The sequence below is a fragment of the Maniola jurtina genome, chromosome Z (genome assembly GCF_905333055.1).
Source record: "Maniola jurtina chromosome Z, ilManJurt1.1, whole genome shotgun sequence".
Taxonomy (NCBI): Eukaryota; Metazoa; Arthropoda; class Insecta; order Lepidoptera; family Nymphalidae; genus Maniola; species Maniola jurtina.
The window spans coordinates 9,058,756-9,077,747 of record NC_060058.1 but is presented as its reverse complement, the minus strand read 5'-3'; the positions used below and the strand labels follow the sequence as shown (position 1 = coordinate 9,077,747).

The 18,992-nt window shown below is 35.9% G+C and overlaps 1 protein-coding gene across 1 annotated transcript in view; it reads right to left on the bottom strand.

The window, feature by feature from the left end:
* LOC123880184 (protein apterous-like) overlaps positions 1-17,830 on the bottom strand; it is a 98,158-nt gene extending 80,328 nt beyond the window's left edge. Inside the window, exons 1-2 of the mRNA XM_045928162.1 lie at positions 17,686-17,830; positions 4,679-5,001 (exon numbers count right to left, since the gene is read on the bottom strand). Coding sequence (XP_045784118.1) covers positions 4,679-5,001; positions 17,686-17,721 — 359 coding nt within the window. The 5' untranslated portion in view covers positions 17,722-17,830. The remainder of the gene's footprint in view (positions 1-4,678; positions 5,002-17,685) is intronic.
* Between the last annotated feature and the right edge of the window lie 1,162 nt (positions 17,831-18,992).

Here is an 18,992-nt window from a genome sequence, read left to right as displayed (position 1 = left end):
TATCTGCAAAAACCGACTACCAAAGGCACTACAAAGTAAAAAAATATATTTTTGTTTCCACACGTCGTAGTGTATCCCTATGTTGAACGTATATCTATATGTGAAGTCAGGTGAGCACCACGAGTCGACGAGCGACGTCTAGTTTCTCTTTATGCTCGCTCGACTTCAATATACCTACGTGTGTAAAAAAAAAAAATTGTAGTGGCTTTGGAAGTCAGTTTTTTGAAATAAATAGTTTTAAGCAAAGACATGTTTTAAGCTTCGTGTAAATATAAATAAATCAACATCAACAATCGACATTTTCTGTGTCGTGGTTTTCTTTTTTTATAGATCACCCTTAGCACTTAAGGAAACTATAGCTGATAATAAAATTTGTCATTTGGCTTCAATTGAATTTTTTTATTACGGAATTCAGTTTCTTTTTTAATACGTCGTCAACTCAAGTACATCGGGCGTCATGTCACATTGCATTGAACTGAGCTGTAGACAAGCGCACACGCACTGTTGAATTATTATGTGCACACAAACTTAATGAAAGGGAAACAAGAAAGTTTGAATTTACATTCGGCCCGTTAATTCTATACAAAACATATAGTTAAATTTAACGCACTATAAACTTGAACAGTCTGTTAGTCTATTATTTTAAAAAGTTCAGGCACTCGAATGTTGCATGGGATAGGCGGGTTTAACGTCGGCTTAAAGCGTGCCGAAGTTTCTTAACAAGTGCTGAAGTGTTTTGCATGCATTTTAAAATAAATGCCTTCTAATAAGGTCATAAATACAGGTTTATTTGCACATTTTCAAAATTAAAGCACATTTTTTTAATTTTTTGACGTGTTTATTTGTCCGGGCTAATCTTCAATGTCCACGCTAAAACATACTTATTCCGTGCGTATCTACATAAAAGTCACGCGTAGGTATTTACTGTTAATTTATATCGAGTGGTATTTTTTTATTAGGACTAGGTATATTATGTAGCTGTGTATGTGCTGTTGAGGTGTAACTGGACAATATTTTGATGTATCTATAATACATAAATGCTATGTTTATAATAATTAAGTAAGGACATAATATGAAATCTCAGTAACCAAATTCAACGATCTCTTGGTCACTTTTTATTTATAGCTATAATAATGATATGGAATGTGACTAAGCTACTTAAGTAATAACTTTGCAGTGGCACAAGTAACTAACTTTATTTGGGAGTGTCAAAATATGCAGTATAAGTGGCCGTATTTTTTGATTGCTTTGATTTAGAAGCTTGAATTTTTAACAGCTCCAAAGGACCGTAGAATTAAGTATTTGATATTAATGTCACCTTGATATCTCTAAGCGTCTCTGAGAAAAGGGACCTTAAAGAAGAGAGACAGATAACGAAGTGATCCTATACCTACGAGTTTTCTTTGAGAAATGGAGCCCTAAAAATTTAGAGCCTCAATAGTTCAACCGGTAAAGGAGTGGACTGAAAACCGAACGGTCGACGGTTCAAACCCCGCCCGTTGCACTATTGTTGTACCTACTCCTAGCACAAGCCTGACGCTTAGTTGGAGAGGAAAGGGGAATATTAGTCATTTAACATGGCTAATATTCTTTTTTTTTTTTTAAATAACTGATTAATTTGTTGTTGACCAATCATCTTCACGGCAATCTATTTTGAAAACGATCAACTATAAGTTGGCCAATAATTCACTATAATAAATGAAGAGTTATTCAGCAACCGCTGCTCTAAAGGAACTCTACTGCGGCGAAGCCCAAAAGGAGAGTTATGTTTGACCTGAGTGACCGTTATTAAGTCCGCTCGTAACTACTCAATGGCTAAACCAATTTTGATAATATGTCATTTGATCGTCTTGATCGCGCAAGTGTCACTGGGTACATAAAATTCTTAGAAAAATCAAAATAGTGGATTTTATGTTCAAAAGGTGCAGTGCTAATCGCAGTCAGGATTTTTGTATTTTTTTAAATTAGGTGCTTGTATAAAATGGCAACATGATCATAGGGCATCGCTTTCTCTCATCACTTATTCCCCGCGAGTCCGGTGTCCCGTAGAGATGCATCATTGAGATGCCTACGTGCCCGACGTGATAGTGATAACATGGAGTGAATTGTGGCCAAGGCGGGCTGTAAAACGTTCATCAGATACCGCCTGGGATGGGTGACGGCCCACGTGATGTGCCTGGGTGCCTGAATCTAGACTTTCATTAAACATGACCCACGATGGAACAGAGTACGAATACGTTCCGAGTACCTTGAGATAAATAGGTTATATGAATGTTTGTCTGTGAGCGGTGATAACCTAGTCGTTAAGACTTCGGTCTCTTTGTTTTTTTTAATTCCGATACAAGTTAGGCCTTGACTGCGCGCTCACATGGTGGTAAGTGATGATGCAGTCTAAGATGGAAGCGAGCAAGCTAATTTGGGAGGTGTGTGGCAGTTTCATTCAGCCCATACTTAGGTAATACCCTGATCGGTTTCTATGTGACATCGTACTGTAATTCTACTTTTTGACACCGCAGACCGCTTGAGATGACAGATCGTGACTTGCGCAAAATTCACTTTTGACATTTACTTTACGTTATATTGAAATATTTATTATAAACTTACAATATTTTAGATTGGAGAACTAGATATATCTTGGCGAGCTTATTCAAAATCTAAGTATATACAAGTGTAAATTAAAAATTTATAACACCCCCGACGATCCAAAGTATCTGAGTTTTCCAAAACATCATTTTCAAATAAATAATTATGTATTTAGGCAACGTCCATCTTGACAGCTTGACATTTGTCTATTGACATAATATTATGAACCTAACGGTTATCTAACCTTCTTTTCTACAAGAAAACTAGAAAAGAGCTGATAACGGCTGAACCAATTTTTTTAGATTATAGCTAAGAACACTCTCGATCAAGCCACCTTTCAAACAAAAAAAACTAAATTAAAATCGGTTCATTCGTTTAGGTGCTACGATGCCACAGACAGATACACAGATACACAGATACACAGACACACAGATACACAGATACACACGTCAAACTTATAACACCCCTCTTTTCGGGTCGGGGGTTAAAAAGGAAAAGTTGACTGACTAATTTATCAACGCACAGCTCAAACTACGAGTACCTACCTACTGGACAGATCGGGCATTAGACAGACATGCGCTAAGAAAAGATATTTGAATATTCAACTCGAGGGGACTAAAATATGGGTTAGGTGCAGTCTACGCGGACGAAGTCACAGGCATAAGCTAGTAAATGATAATAACAAAAAGTTTTCATTTTTAACAAGAAATCATTTTTATCGCGTAGAAGAAACGCTAATCCTTGTAAAATTTTGTTTGAATTAGCGAGCCTACAATCAAAACAAATAATGTAGACCATCCCACGGATGCAAACTGCCTCTGTACGAAATAGTCTTTCTCTAGATGGATTTAGGTTTTTAAAAATCCCGTGGGAAGTATTTTGATTTTCTGGGACAACTATACCCTATGTCCTGGGATGCGAGCTATTTCTGTACAAATTTCGTCAAAATCGGTTATACGGATAAAACTTAGAATATTTTAATATTAGAATTGATGTCATATTAGTAGTATGGATGTAATATGAGACTGGGTCATATTATAATAATTTAAAGGTTTTTATAATGCGTACAAATTGAATTCTCACGTGCCATTTTAAATTTATATATCAACTGTTATGTCAAAAGTATGATTTTAGTCCTTATTATCGTATTATGACATGATAATAATTGACATATAAAGTTACAAGTTTCCGACGAATTGAGAACCTCCTTTTTTCGAAGTCGGTTAAAAATGTAAAATCATTTTGTACGGATGTATGTACCTACCTACCTATACTTGCTCCTAAGCCCAAATAAGCAAGTATTTCACACCATTTGTATAATGTATAATACATTATATTAACTTTATTAAAACCATCTGCTGACTGCTAGCTCAGTCCAAAAACTTAATCGTTTGTTAATTAGCATTTAATAATAATTTAAATTATTTATGTACATTTGCCTATGACAAGTGTAACTTAAAGACATGACATCGTACAAAATAGTTAGGCATTAAAATAATTAGTTATGACATTCTCAAATGTAACATATCGAAAATATCGAATTTATAATTAAAAAACTATGGTGCAAAATTGAGATGTTGTATAATAAAAGTATACTGGTAATAAGTATATATATATATATATATAAAGTGACATACTGGTATCAACAGCTCAAACTACGGGGTCTTCAACTTGATATTTCGTACGTTGGTTTTCTTTAAATATAACGTACTTACCCACTAAGGATTTTCAGAAAATCCATCCGAACGAAGTCGGAGCGGTTATCTAGCATATTAAAAACGATATTATATGTACTCAAGTACGCAATTCTGGCAGTTTATCAAAAAAACTGTGAAATACTTTCTGAAAGAAGTCTCAGTGTAACTTTCCAAGTTTCTCTAACTATTTAACGCGATTACAAGTATCAACCCTAAAATGGATGAGAAAACCTTGAGAAAACATCTTGATTTGACATCTGTATCTAGGTATAGCGTTTCTTAATTTGAAAACTTGGTCCCTGAGTTTGTTTCGATAGTCAACACTATTAATACAATTGCTATGTATTTGGGGCTCCCAAAATAAACACAAATGATAAAAGTTCAAAAACTCAACTGACCTGAAGTAATCGTTTTTGCAGAATATATTGCTGTCACGGGCGTAGCACCTCTGTTCGGAGTCAAGGGGCATTTTGCATTCGCAGCACCTTAAACAAGGTGTGTGCCAACGGCGTTCCAAGGCGAGAAGGTAGTATCTGTCTGTGATGCGTGCTCCACAACCAGCGCAAGCGTCTTCAGGAGGTGGTGGCGGTGGCTCGTCTGGCGGTTCCCTCTTCCGACACGATGTGCAGTCGCGAGGGGATCCTGGTGATGCTGCGGGCGCCACTGGCGACAACTCGGCCCCTGCTTCGTATGCCGATGATAGGTACCGCTCACTCTGTTGCTGGAAATACATATACTCATTAGAAATAGTGCATTGACCTTCTAATGCTACTAATAGCTCTACATTAGCACCGCGAAAACCGACGAATGCCGCGGAACAATAGTGTGAATCGCTTTGCGGCTTCGCGGCATTCCCCTTCAATGTTAGTTTTGTTCTCCGCGACAAAGGGACTGTGAACTAGACTGGTTAAAATTGTGAAATTTTGCAAGTTTAGAGGCACATAGGTAGCTGCCTAACATTATTCGCGCTGAGATCACGCGATTTTCGTGCAAAATTCACGTCCACGATTCACACGCGAGTGTAGAAGGGGCTTAATATTATATCGTCTGGATAACTTTCCACGGATTTTCACATAAAAGATAGCAATATTGTTGCAAATGACTATAATATTGCCGTTCAGTAAATACTGCCAAAAACAGGTGTTATCTAAGTGGCATCACATTAACTTACCACAATTAACTTACAAACACTTCTGGATTCCTTTAATAAGGGTCAGTCAAATATTAATTCATAGTCCGGTCAAAATAGAGATTCATGGTTACAATAATTCGCATAGAGGCAAAAATTGGAACGAATGTTGGGAACACCATTATACCTAAATGAATTGTGAAAGTCCCCATCGATCCCCCATTTTAAAAAAAATATTCAAAGTCAAACTTTACAAAAATGGGATTTTTGCCTTTTCTTTTAAACCTTACCCATGTTTTTTAGCTAACTTGACCGGGCTATCCATATCCATACTAATATTATAAAGAGGTAAAGTTTGTAAGTTTGTTTGTAGGAAGTATGTAATCTCTGGAACTGCTGAACCGATTTTGAAAATTCTTTCACCACTAGAAAGCTACATTCTTGCTGAGTGACGTAGGCTATATTTTGTTTTCAAATAAATTAGAGATCTCTACAGAAATTGTAAAAGCTACCCATACGAAGCTGGGGCTGGTCGCTAGTACATTACATATTTACAATTTAATATCAGTTTTGTGAATAAATAGTAAGTGATTCTTGATTATTTATTATTCAATAGCTATTCAACAATTTTATTATACAGGTACCTACGTACTTAAAGCGTGAAAAAAAAACATACGAAAAATTGTGCTAAAATCATGAGATTAGCACTTCTTTTGTTAAGTTTCTTTTATTCGTACGCTCAGGCATGACCAATTTTTACCCGACTACGGCAAAGTCAAAGGGTAATGATTTTAGCAGTCTAAGTATCTACGTATATCTATGTAGTATGTTCCACCGTAGTGCTAAAACTACTGATCCGACTTTGAAGAATGGGGTGTCAATACATTAGTAATTTATACAACGGTTGACAGCCTACATTTTGGAATAAACAATATCAATGCGGATGTACAAAAAGTACCTATACAAGTTTTTTTTTGCTATCGTTTGGAGTGGAATGTTAAATGAAAGAGGAGAAAATTCTCAGTTCATAAATACTTACTCCATATAGTAAAAATATACCGACAAATAAACGAAGTTCCCACGGGATTTTTAAAGGCTTTAATCCTCGCGGACTAAGTCGCGAGTGTTAGCTAGTATTTCCATAGGTACACAGAGGTGGCCTGCATCTCGGAGAGGGATATTGGCTTTTTATCCCAGAAAAGCAAAGAGTTTCCACGGGATTATTAAAAAAAACCAAAACTTACGCAGACGAAATCGATCATATAACTGATAATAAACAATAATTCTTAATTGGTGTGCTTTGCAAACAGCATTTAACTCTTAGCCCAAATGTGTTAACAATATGTACATATTATAATATAAGTGCTTCAAAAAACTACTAAATCCAAAGTTTTTCCTACTCTTTTTACAAACTCATTTATTTGAACGATTGTCTTACATCTGCGTTGTTAACTGTAGTTAAGAATCATAAAATTTGGATGTATCTCATCAGAGAAACTCGTGATTAACATAATTATTATTATTACGTACATGAATTTTAATTGAATGAGCAATAACTAATAATGGAACTCACAACGGCCGTGCTCTGCCGCGCTTGACGGCGCGAAAATTACACCCAATTTAATTCAATTAGTTACCAAATCCACCAAAACTTACTAAACTTTTCATCTGAAGTATTTTAAAAAAACGTAAAATTTAAATTATTGCTCTTAATTACATGCAGCTCTATTATGCCTCGTAGGGATTTTTCGAATTGTTTTATGAACTAAGACTTGGTTAAAGAACCCGGCCAAGTGCGACTCAGACTCGCGCGCCGAGGGTTCCGTACTGCAGTTGTATTTTTTCTACATTTTGCACGATAAATCAAGAACTATACTATACTATAGGCGTAAAAATGAGTATGTTTTCACACTTGGTAAAGTAACATTACTTTGAAAATTGAAAATAATAAATATTAGTTCATGAACACATTATTTTGTGATGTAACCATAAATTCTCGGTTTTTGCATTTTTTCCTTTAAGTGTGCTATAAGATCTACCTAACTGCCAAAAATGATTATTATAGATCAACGTGAAGTAGGTAGCCTTTTTAACAGACAGACAGGTAGACAGACGGACAGACAGACAGACATCGAAGTAATGATATAAGAGTTCTTTTTTCCCTTTTGACGTAACCCTAAAATTAAAAAAAACCAGTCAAGTGCGAGTTAGACTCGCACATGAAGGGTTTCGTACCATCGTACAAGATGTAACGCTATGTAATTTTATTTAATTTAATTTTCATGGCGACTATTTTTATTATTTGTTGTTATAGCGCCAATAGAAATACAGACACTGAAAATTTCAACTCTCTACTTATTATACTTCATGAGATTCAGCCCGTTGATAGACAGACGGACACACGAATGGACAGCGGAAGCTTAATAACAGCACCCTTCGGTAGGTACGGAACCGTTAAATTACTTAGTAAAAGCTGCAGTAATACAGAAAAGAAATATAGTATTGGCGTCACTCAGAAAAGCAGGTTTTATTTAATTATTTTTATGGAATTATTGGAATGTCCTCTCATTTACCAACACAAAAAACACAAGTTTAATGTGTAAGGTTATCCGAGAGTTTTAATCTAAACAAACTAATGCCAAAATAAATAATTTAATTAGAGCGTGATTGCTATCACAACATCTAATTATTCAGTTCACAATCCAAATACCGAAAATATGCGATATCGCTCCGAATCTCAGAAGGAGACTCAACTAAAACCTTCGAAACACCCGTATTTATGCAAGTTCAATCTTGTTGGCCTCCTAGTAACAGATTGTATGACATCGAATGAGCCAAATATCGATTTTATCAAACTACCTGCATTAGATAAATTAATAATTTTATATTATTTTTGACAACTCAAATCAATTTTTAAAAATAACCTTACAATAGTTAGGGAATTTCTTTCATTCGGGTGTTAGTTTCGTTACTCTTTAGGGTTTTGTAACTCAAAAGAAAAAAGGAACCCTTATAGGATCACTTTGTTGCGTCTGTCTGTCCGTCTGTCTGACGTATCTGTGAAGAAAACCTATAGGGTACTTCCCGTTGACATGAAAGCCAGGTAGGTAGGTTTTATAGCATGACTAAAGGAAAAAATCTGAGAACCGTCAATAAAACATTAAAATGTGTTGGAACGGAACCCTGACTCCGACTCGCACTAGGCCGGTTTTTTAAAGTAAGCAACCTAGGTAAGTATCCTATATATCTACTTGCAAATTGATTTTCAATAGAAGAAAACACATTATGTCACATCGACCTATTTTTCATACATAGATTTTACGACACCAATATTATTAGGTATATACCTACAAGAGATCAGCGGATATACAAACCAGAGAAACCAGTTTCTCAACCCTAAAATGGAAAGCACTACTCTGAATACACATTCACCGCAAAGTAAATACCTACCTACCTACTCGTACACTATAACATGATTATGCAACAGCTAGTCGCCGACGACATATAAAACATCCTGTAATATAAATCACATAATATTCTCTACATATAGATTACATTACAAAGTTATATATGCAAGAGTACCTATTTAGTGCCAACACCTAAGAGCATAACGACACCTGCAAGGAAAAACATCATATCTCATTTTTCGTAACTTTACGGGAGAGCGCGTCAAAAATTTTAAAAATTCTTAGTAAATTATGTTAAGCCTTAACGCCATCCAACCTTAAAAATGTTTGTCAGTAAGGTAAAATCTACACTTTCATATTATAGTTTATGTGTTATTATTCTAAGTAGGTACTTACTTTATCATTTTTAGGGTTCCGTACCTCAAAAGGAAAAATGAACCCTTATAGGATAACTTTGTTTTCTGTCCGTCTGTTCGTCTGTTGTGTCTGTCAAGAAAACCTATATGGTACTTCCCGTTGACCTAGAATCATGAAATTTGGCTGGTAGCTAGATCTCATAGCACAATTAAAGGAAAAATCTGAAAACTGTGAATTTGTGGTTACATCATAAAAAAAATTTCAATGTGTTCATGGATAACTGTACCAAGTGGGGTATCATATGAAAGGGCTTTACCTGTACATTCTAAAACAGATTTTTATTTATTTTTATGCATAATAGTTTATTTATGTATCGTGCAAAATGTCGAAAAAAATACCCGCGTAAGGAACCCTCAGTGCGCGAGTCTGACTCGCACTTGGCCGGTTTCTATTTGTATCTAGTAGGTAAGCACATAAATTAATGAACTGTTTGGTACCTACGAGTTCGACGGAATACAGACGACTAAATACACAACATGTACAACATAGATTCAAAGAACCTATTTAATATATCTAGATTAATACTATTTCTTTTGTAATTTGGGTAGTTACTAGTTACAGGTGCTTGGAACTTTTTGACTATCAGAAGCTATATCCAGCTGTTAGCAGCCTTGTCGTGAATAATTACAATCTTATACTACCATCAGTTTAAAAATTATGTTAATAAACCTACGGAACGGTGGTAGCCTAATGTTTAAGACATCGGCCTTCCAGTTAGGGGGTTCGGAGTTCGATCCCGGGCGCACACCTCTAACTTTTTTACTTACCTCTAATTTTTAGAGTTCCGTACCTCAAAAGGAAAAACAGAACTCTTATAGGATCACTTTGTTGTCTGCCTGTCCGTCCTTCCGTCCGTCCGTTGTGTCTGTCAAGAAAACCTATAGGGTACTTCCCGTTGAACTAGCCTTATAGCACAAGTAAACTAATAAATCTTGAATTTGTGGTTACATCATTTTAAAAAAAATTAAATGTGTTTCAATTTTCAAAGTAAGATAACTATACCAAGCCCTTTAATATATTATATTAAAGGGCTTTACCTGTACATTCTAAAACAGATTTTTATTTATTTTTATGCTTAATAGTTTTTGATTTATTGTGTAAAATGTCGGAAAAATACCCGAGTACCGAACCCTCGGTGCGCGAGTCTGACTCGCACTTGCCCGGTTTTATCCTTTACTTGTGCTATAAGACCTACCTACCTGCCTAATTTCGTGATTATATTTCAACGGGAAGTAGGTACCCTATAGGTTTTCTTGACAGAGGGACTGATGGACAGACAGACAGCCAGACAAAGTGATCCTATAAGAGTTCTGTTTTTTCTTTTGAGGTACGGAACCCAAAAAACATACTTAGAATAGAAAACACTGAAAAATGACCTAGAAACATAATTGTTTTTAACATTATTCCACTCTGAATTATTTAATTTCGTAGGTATAAACGGCTCAACAAGGTTCAACGGTTGTTTTTACATTAGCAGCTTTTCAAAATTTCTAGTTAAATAACAATAAGTATATTAAAAATAATTTTTCAACTTTATTTAAACATATACTTATATAGAATACTAGAAGATGCCCGCGGCTTTGCCCGCGTGGATTTCGGTTTTTTAAAATCCCGTAGGAACTCTTTGATTTTCCGGGATAAAAAGTAGCCTATGCGCTAATCCAGGATATTATCTATCTCCATTCCAAATTTCAGCCAAATCCATTCAGTAGTTATTGCGTGAAAGAGTAACAAACATACACACACACACACTCACATACAAACTTTCGCCTTTATAATATTAGTGTGATAAAAAAATAATAATCGAACAAAGAAATTATAACATGAAACAGTGTTCACAAAATACGCATAATAATATATAAATTGAAAGGAAATTTTACCGACCATAAATTGGTCAGAAAAATTATTCATCCACATTCATTGAATAAACTCGTATCAATTACTTAAAAGTGCTGAATTATTTTACACTTTCACCCGCGAATTGAACTACTTACCTATAACCTTTTTCAACTATATTAATTTTATGTAAACACAAGCTTTTGGTGCATGACTGTTCATGCAGAAATAAAGTAACCATATAGTAACATACCAACAAAACGGTACGTATTACGGTTTTAATTGAGTTTAATCTTGTTTTAGAAGGTAATAGCGCTCAGGCTTGATATGCTAAGTACTCATATCATGATATCACCATAATCAATCAAATTGATGACAAGCAAAACATTACGTAAACTATCACTAAACTGTCGCGAAACTGGATTTTATCACAAGTTAATGGCATTATTGAATAACTAAACATTTCTTCCTTTTACATTCATTTAAATTTCTCGGAATCATTTTTTATTATTATTACAAACGTCCATAAATAAGACTAATGCCAGTAATTAAGAAGTTAAACGTGTCGTTTGTGATTTATTTATGTGTACAATAAATAAAACTTAAATAAATAAATGAAGTTAGCGTTTGTACGGAATTCGATCGTGTCAGGGCAGCCGACGGCAAAAGGTTAATTATGTACCTACTGGCGATAAAAAACTAAGGACTAAATTGAATTCTTGTGTCTTAAGGTTTTTCAAATTTTATTACACCTACATTAGGTATGATATTAAATTTTATTGACGCTACTTGCTAAAAACATGTCAGTTTTACAACTATATATCAAAACAGTCATTTGCATATGGCTGTATTACTTACTATCACATTGGTAGAGTTACGGAGTTTCATCACTAAAAATAACATTTATAACAAAAAAAACTCGTGCCTACATAGGTACCTACTTATCAAAATAAATATGCAGCACTTTATCTTTGTACATGCAATAAATAAAATTTTTGATAATATCTTTTTAGACTTTCACAGAAACTAATTTTTACACGGGTTTTATTGTGCACTTAGGTAGATATCTATCTAAGTACATACAGTAAGGGACATGTGGTTATGACAACGAATTTGAATCGATTGTGATTGTTAAGCAACATTGATCATAGTCGGTAAGTAGATGGGTAACCGACTTTACAGGTCCAAAGTTCGCCTTTTCATGGCCTCTGTCCCTCGGAGAGGACTTTAAGCCGTCGGTCCCGGTTATAATCATTAACATCAGACAATGACTAGAACCAAGAAAACTAGAATTACTTATGTGATTAATGGAAAGGGGTCACGGCCTTCAGCAATGAGGAATCGGTACAATGCAAAAATATAAGTAGGTACTTACCTACCTACTTATAATATAGCAGTAGATCTTTTAGTAGATATAATTTGCCTCGTAAATAATAAGATATAGGTATATATTTTTTTAGTTTTAATTTAGATTTAAGTTTATTTTATTTTATATAATTAATTGTTAATTATTATGATATTTATTTGGTTTGATAATAAATAAACTTATTAAATAATAATCTATAAAAAACAGTACTTACCGTGACTAACTTACAGACATCGCACAGCACAGCACAGTAAATCAGTTATTTAGATCTAGAAACTTGTAATTTTGCATCTATGTTCTTTTTATAACAGAAATCCCCACTAAGAAAGGATTTTTAGAAATTTTGAGGAAAATAATTTGATACTCCGTCCCATGAAGTTTTTATACCTATAGATAATCTAAACTAATAAATAAAATTGGAAATAACTACCTCATATTAAGCTCATATGGTTATTTGAACGATACCAATATTGAATCACACATTTTAAAAATTTTTGTCTGTCTGTCTGTCTGTCTGTCTGTTTGAAAAGGCTAATCTTCGGAACGGCTGGACCGATTTTGACGGGGTTTTCACAGACAAGTAGAGGATTGACCAGGGAGTAACATAGGCTATTTTTTTAACCGACTTTCAAAAAGGGAGTTGTGTTTTTCTAGCTATGTACACCGGAATCTCCGAGATTTCTGAACCGATTTGCGTCATTTCTTTTTTAATCGATAGAGGAACTTTGCGACATTGTTTCATAAAAAATTTGGATTCCAACTCTTCAATCCTGATGCTGCAGCGGATCTGACCAATCCACGCGGGCGAAGCTGCGGGCATCAGCTAGTGTTACATAAAGGTACAAATACAATACAATTATCTAGTCTTATAATGAGACTGAAGAAGGCTAAAATGAATTGAAAAGATATAAAACCAATAAAAAAGTATTTAGTATCTGTTAAATATACCTACTACTATAATATAAAACAATGATTATTATATTATTATTATTATTTTTCCTATCAAGGAGTCAAGACGATATCAAGCTATAAAAGACTTCAACGATATCCTTTCTTAAACAAAGGAAGTAGGTAGGTACTTACCTAAGCGATAGAGTAACTAAAAGTTTTGAATATCATTTGAAACTTCTAATTTCATTATACTTATATGTACACGTTCCGTACCATATTATTATTTTTATTTTTATGGCGGCTATTTTGATTTTTTTGTATTTGTTGTTGTAGCCGCAATAGAAATACACATTCGGTGAAAATTTCAACTCACTGCTTACTACGGTTTTGAGATACAGTCCACTGACAGACAGACGGACAGACGGACGGATGGACGGACGGACAGACAGCGGAGTCTTAGTATATAATAGGGTCCCGTTGGTACCCTTTGGGTACGGAACTCTAAAAACTAGGTAGGCCTTAGATTCGCGGTGTTTTTTTGTTTATTTTAGATGAAAATAGTAAGTATTTTGCCTCACTAATAATTTTCTGTTGTAACAATATTAATAACAGGCTAACGTGAAGTTAAATTTTTTATGTGATAAGTTGGTGTACCTACCAAATATTTTCTTTTATTTTCCCGAAAACGAATGGAGATATAAACTACATATTAGGTCATAAATTAATAAGCAGTTTAATTTATATTCAGTGAGATATTTACGTAAAAAATAATATATTTTCTATGTAAAGACAGGTATATGTACCTATATCAAGTTTTATCATTTCACATAATGCGAAAAATTTTAATTATACAAATACTGGGTCCAGCTTTGAGGTCTAGTTACAGCATTCAGGTTACACAGAAAAAGCTCCTCATAAGCTTTTAGCGTTCATCAAGAATTTCCTCAAACCAAACTCTCCAAACAAGAGGCCGACGGCTTATTGGCGCAGACCCAACTAATACATAAGAAACAAAATATTATGCAGCCTATATAATTACACTTCTGAGTCTAAACTATAGGTACCTAAGGGTAGATATATGGGCGAATATCTTTATACCATTAATAAGGCCAATAACCACTTTAAGTTGCATAGGTACATTTTTAGAGTTCCGTACCTCAAAAGGAAAAACGGAACCCTTATAGGATTACTTTGTTGTCTATCTGTCTGTCTGTCCGTCTGTCCGTCCGTCTGTCCGTCTGTCGTGTCTTTCAAGAAAACCTATAGGTTACTTCCCGTTGACCTAAAATGATGAAATTTGGCAGGTAGGTAGGTCTTATAGCACAAGTAAAGGAAAAAATCCGATAACCGTGAGTTTGTGGTTAGGTGCATCACCAAAAAAAATGTGTTTCAATTTTCAAAGTAAGATAACTATAGCAAGTGGGGTATGAAAGGGCTTTACCTGTACATTCTAAAACATATTTTTACTATCGTGCAAAATGTCGGAAAATATACCCGATTACGGAACCCTCGGTGCGCGAGTTTGACTCGCACTTGACCGGTTTTTTAAATTCCATTACAAGTTATCTCTTGATTGCAATCTAGGATGATTGCGATCTAGCTTGATGCAATATAGGATGGAAACGGACTAATTTGGAAGGAGTATAGCACACATAATATTTTTAGTGCCCGTAAAGACTATATAATAAGGCTGTATACATAAAAAAGTCAACGATAAAAAGATTTAATTCCCGCGGGAATTGTCTTTTCCCGTGAATTTTCCAAAAAAAATCTTACAAACTTTGTCCTGACCATAACGCGGACAATAGCGGATGTCTACGTCATAATAGCTATCTGCGTGCCAACTTTCAGCCCGATCCGTCTAGTGGTTTGAGTTGTGCGTTGATAGATCAGTCAGTCAGTCAGTCAGCTTTACCTTTTATATATTTTAGGATACAAGATAAATGTCGCATCACACTAATATTATAAAAGCGAAAGTTTGTATGTGTGTGTGTGTGTGTGTGTGTGTGTGTGTATGTTTGTTACTCCTTCACGCAAAAACTACTAGACGGATTTGGCTGAAAGGAATGGAGGTAGATATTATCCTGGATTAGCACATAGGCTACTTTTGATCCCGGAAAATCAAAGAGTTCCCACGGGATTTCGGTAAACCTAAATCCACGTGGACGAAGTCGCGGGCATCAGCTAGTTAAGAATAAAGATACACTTTATTGCCACTTGGGGAGGGAAGTAAGTAGGTACCTAGACCTACCTTGAACCAACTGAATGGTAACAGTCAGGACGAGATACTTTACGGGCTGGGTCAAAAGTAACTTGGTATCAATAGATAAGCTTTGTGTTGCAACTGCCTATTAAGCTCCTTCGATAAGTAAGTAGGTACGTACGTGTTACATATCTCTTGAACTTCCACTATAGGTACCTATAAAAAGTCATCATATCATCATCACGATCAATTCATCACCGGCTCACTACCGGGAACGAGCGAACTTAAAATGAGAAGGGTCTCTACCATGCTGGTCAAATAGTGTGGGCCACTCCACACCTTCACTTATTGAGTAGGTACTTAGGTAGTAGGTAGGTACTCATACTTTTTACACAGACACAGACTTTTTTTTTTAAATTATATGGACTAGCGCTTGGCTGCAATCAGACCTGCTAGCAAGTGATGTTGCAGCCTAAGATGGAGCGCGCTTGCCTTGAAACTTTTAAGAACATTAAAGAAGACTCTCAGGGACGCATACACCTATTTAATTGCTTAAAAGGCACATAACTCCGAAAAGTTAGAAGACCCCCTTCCTGTTCTATTATACGTATTATTGTTCATTGGACGTATGCAAACTAAGTAGGTACCTGCTAAGTATAAGTTCTCATTGAAATGAAATCAATGTTGTCAAGGAGGTAGATACTTAGTCTGCAGGCTGTTTTGGTTGCAGCATCAGATCAAGATTACCATATTATTGCATGACGCAGCCAGCGGAAGAAACATAAAGTAAATAGATAAGTAGGTAGGTAATATATCAATTGTATGACAGACACCAAAAAGTTTGAGATGCCCGGAATCGAACTCCAGTCCGTCGACTAGGCGGTCGGCGTCTTAACCGCTGGACTATTACCGCTTATAAAAGTAAGTTTATTTATTTATACTTAAATAGATACCTAGTTAGCATATAATGGGAATATTATTTTAAAAAGCCGATTATTCCTTTTTATTACTACTTGTGAATATCAAAAAACTTATCGGCCAGTTACATTGGTTAAAGACATGTTACGTTCATAATAGGTAGGTAGGTAAGGATATACCTAAAAATCGCGCTTGGTGAATGAATAAGAAAGAAGATAGGTTAGTACCTACCTATAACAAAACGCACGAGAATAGAGAAAGAGACGAGAGAGATGCTCTACAAAGACCAGAGTGTCATAGTTTTGTCTTCACTTTAGATACATAATAATTATGTATTGTTAAACATATCTACTTTTTCAGGGTTCCGTACCCAAAGGGTGCCAATTGAACCCTATTACTAAGCCTGCGCTGTCCATCCGTTCGTCCGTACGTATGTCTATCTGTCAGCGGACTGTATCTCTTGAACCGAGGTAGAGAGTTGAAATTAAAAAGAAAAGTTTTATTTCATAAAGGTTGCCGCGGGACTTTTTAAACATAGGTACATCCACGCGAAAAAAGTTGCAGGCATCATCTAGTGAATTATAAAATTAACACACATCAGTTTCTGGGAAATCTGCGCATGACCTAGGTAGGTAGGTATAATATTGATAAAGCACACTAGTTATGTAGGTATAAAAAAATTATAGAACTTCCTATGCACAGGATCGGATTGCATCCTTTAGTATGTTATGTGGAACAATAGAACAATACAATCAGTGACTATTAGTAATTTGATGATATCTAGTTGACCTAATTTGTTCAATTCCTAAAACTAATGCACGGCTAATATTGTTTGAAATTGAGCTATATTTGATATAATATTATTGTAAAGAGCAACCGCCGAGTTTCTTACTGGTGCTTCTCGGTAGCAATGACATCCCGAATCAGTGCAGTGGTAAATACCTACCTACTTACTTACTTGACTCTACTCATTTGACGATTCAAAAGCGCTTGTAAAAGTTTACTTATTTAAATAAGTAAAAAATCTTTCAGGATCGATCAACCTACAGGTAGGTAGGATACTTAGTACTTACCTACATAATAAGTATCTGTCCGATCGGCGCGAGACATTGGGAGGATAGCAAAAATAAATGAAAAAAATAGTAAACTTTTCCTCACGATGGGAAAGTTTGGGCTTCGCTCTTGGTGAGAAAAGCTCGGCAAAGGATGTGAAAAGTTGAAAACACACGAAATCTTACCCAGTGCATCGCCCCCCTCTCTTCGTACACTCCCATCTGGGGGTCAATCTTTCCGTTTTCTATTTTCGAACGTATGGGCCTCTGCCCCACTACACTGTGGCACTCACACACGGCCCGCGGGGCATGTCAACGTGCGCGGCGCGTCGCGTCGGACTCGCGACTGCGGCGCTCGTGCCGCGGCCCTGGCTCCGGCCGGAGGAGGCCTGGCCCCGCCCCTGGGCCCGCCCGCCGGTCGATGACAACTTGAGGACACGAGCCAACTGTTTTTTTTTATTTCATAAAAGTTGTTATATTGAATTTTTGACGCAACTTTTTTTTTGCAAAGTAACGAATTGCACTCAAGTGGCCCTCTCTCGAAATAGTTTTAGTCCATTCGATCGAGTGTTCGCACTATGTAGGTAATCTATTGATAGGGCGATTTGCACACACTGTTCAGTCGTTTTGGAGCCAGCTTTTCAATCGCCAAGAAAGAAATAACTTAGGTTGAAGTCTATAGAGCGAAGGTAGGTACCTACCTACCTACTTTGACTTTGCTTAGATTTAAGATTCAGTTAAAACTAGACAGATTTATGCCAACGGCATAACGCTGTCTCTTTTTAACAGTGTCTTAAGTCCAAGCAAAGTCAAAGTGCGCTCTATAGGTAGAGCAGCCTTAGAGTCATTGGGGGCAAAAGCACGCACTTTTGCCTTTCATGACCTTGCTTTATAATTTAACAAAACTACCTACCTACTATATATATATGTACCTATTGGTAGGTATATTTAATGTCTAATATTTGTAGCACGTTTATTAGACTCCCAAAACAGAGTTCTATGAGATAAGTAACTATAAAGAATTTTTGTTTATCAAGTTTGTTGTTCATAACAGAATAATACACACCTAGGTATATCTATAGGTACGCTATAGGTAGGTATTAAGTTTATATAAAGGACATTATCTAAGTATTTTTAAAACTAAGTAGGTATACAGTTGAGTACTTACATCTGCGTGCGTTTTAAGTATACCTAACCCCCCTAAGTAAGTACTTAGGTAGGTAAGTAGGTACCTACCTAAGTCCTTCTTCTTCTTCTTCTTCTCACTGGGCTGGTTTCCGCACTTAAACGTTTCCGTCTGTTGTGCGTGCGTTGCCCCTCCCCGCCGAAGTCTTCACTCCAGCCATCCAAGCTCGCTCCAGAAGCCAAGTAGACCGCCCAGGTTGCCGAGGGCTTCATGAAGTGAAGTTGGGGATCCCAGATGGCGTTCTCGATGTTCTGCCACGCTTGCACACTCCAGGAGCACGTGCATCGGTGTTTCATCGACCTCCATG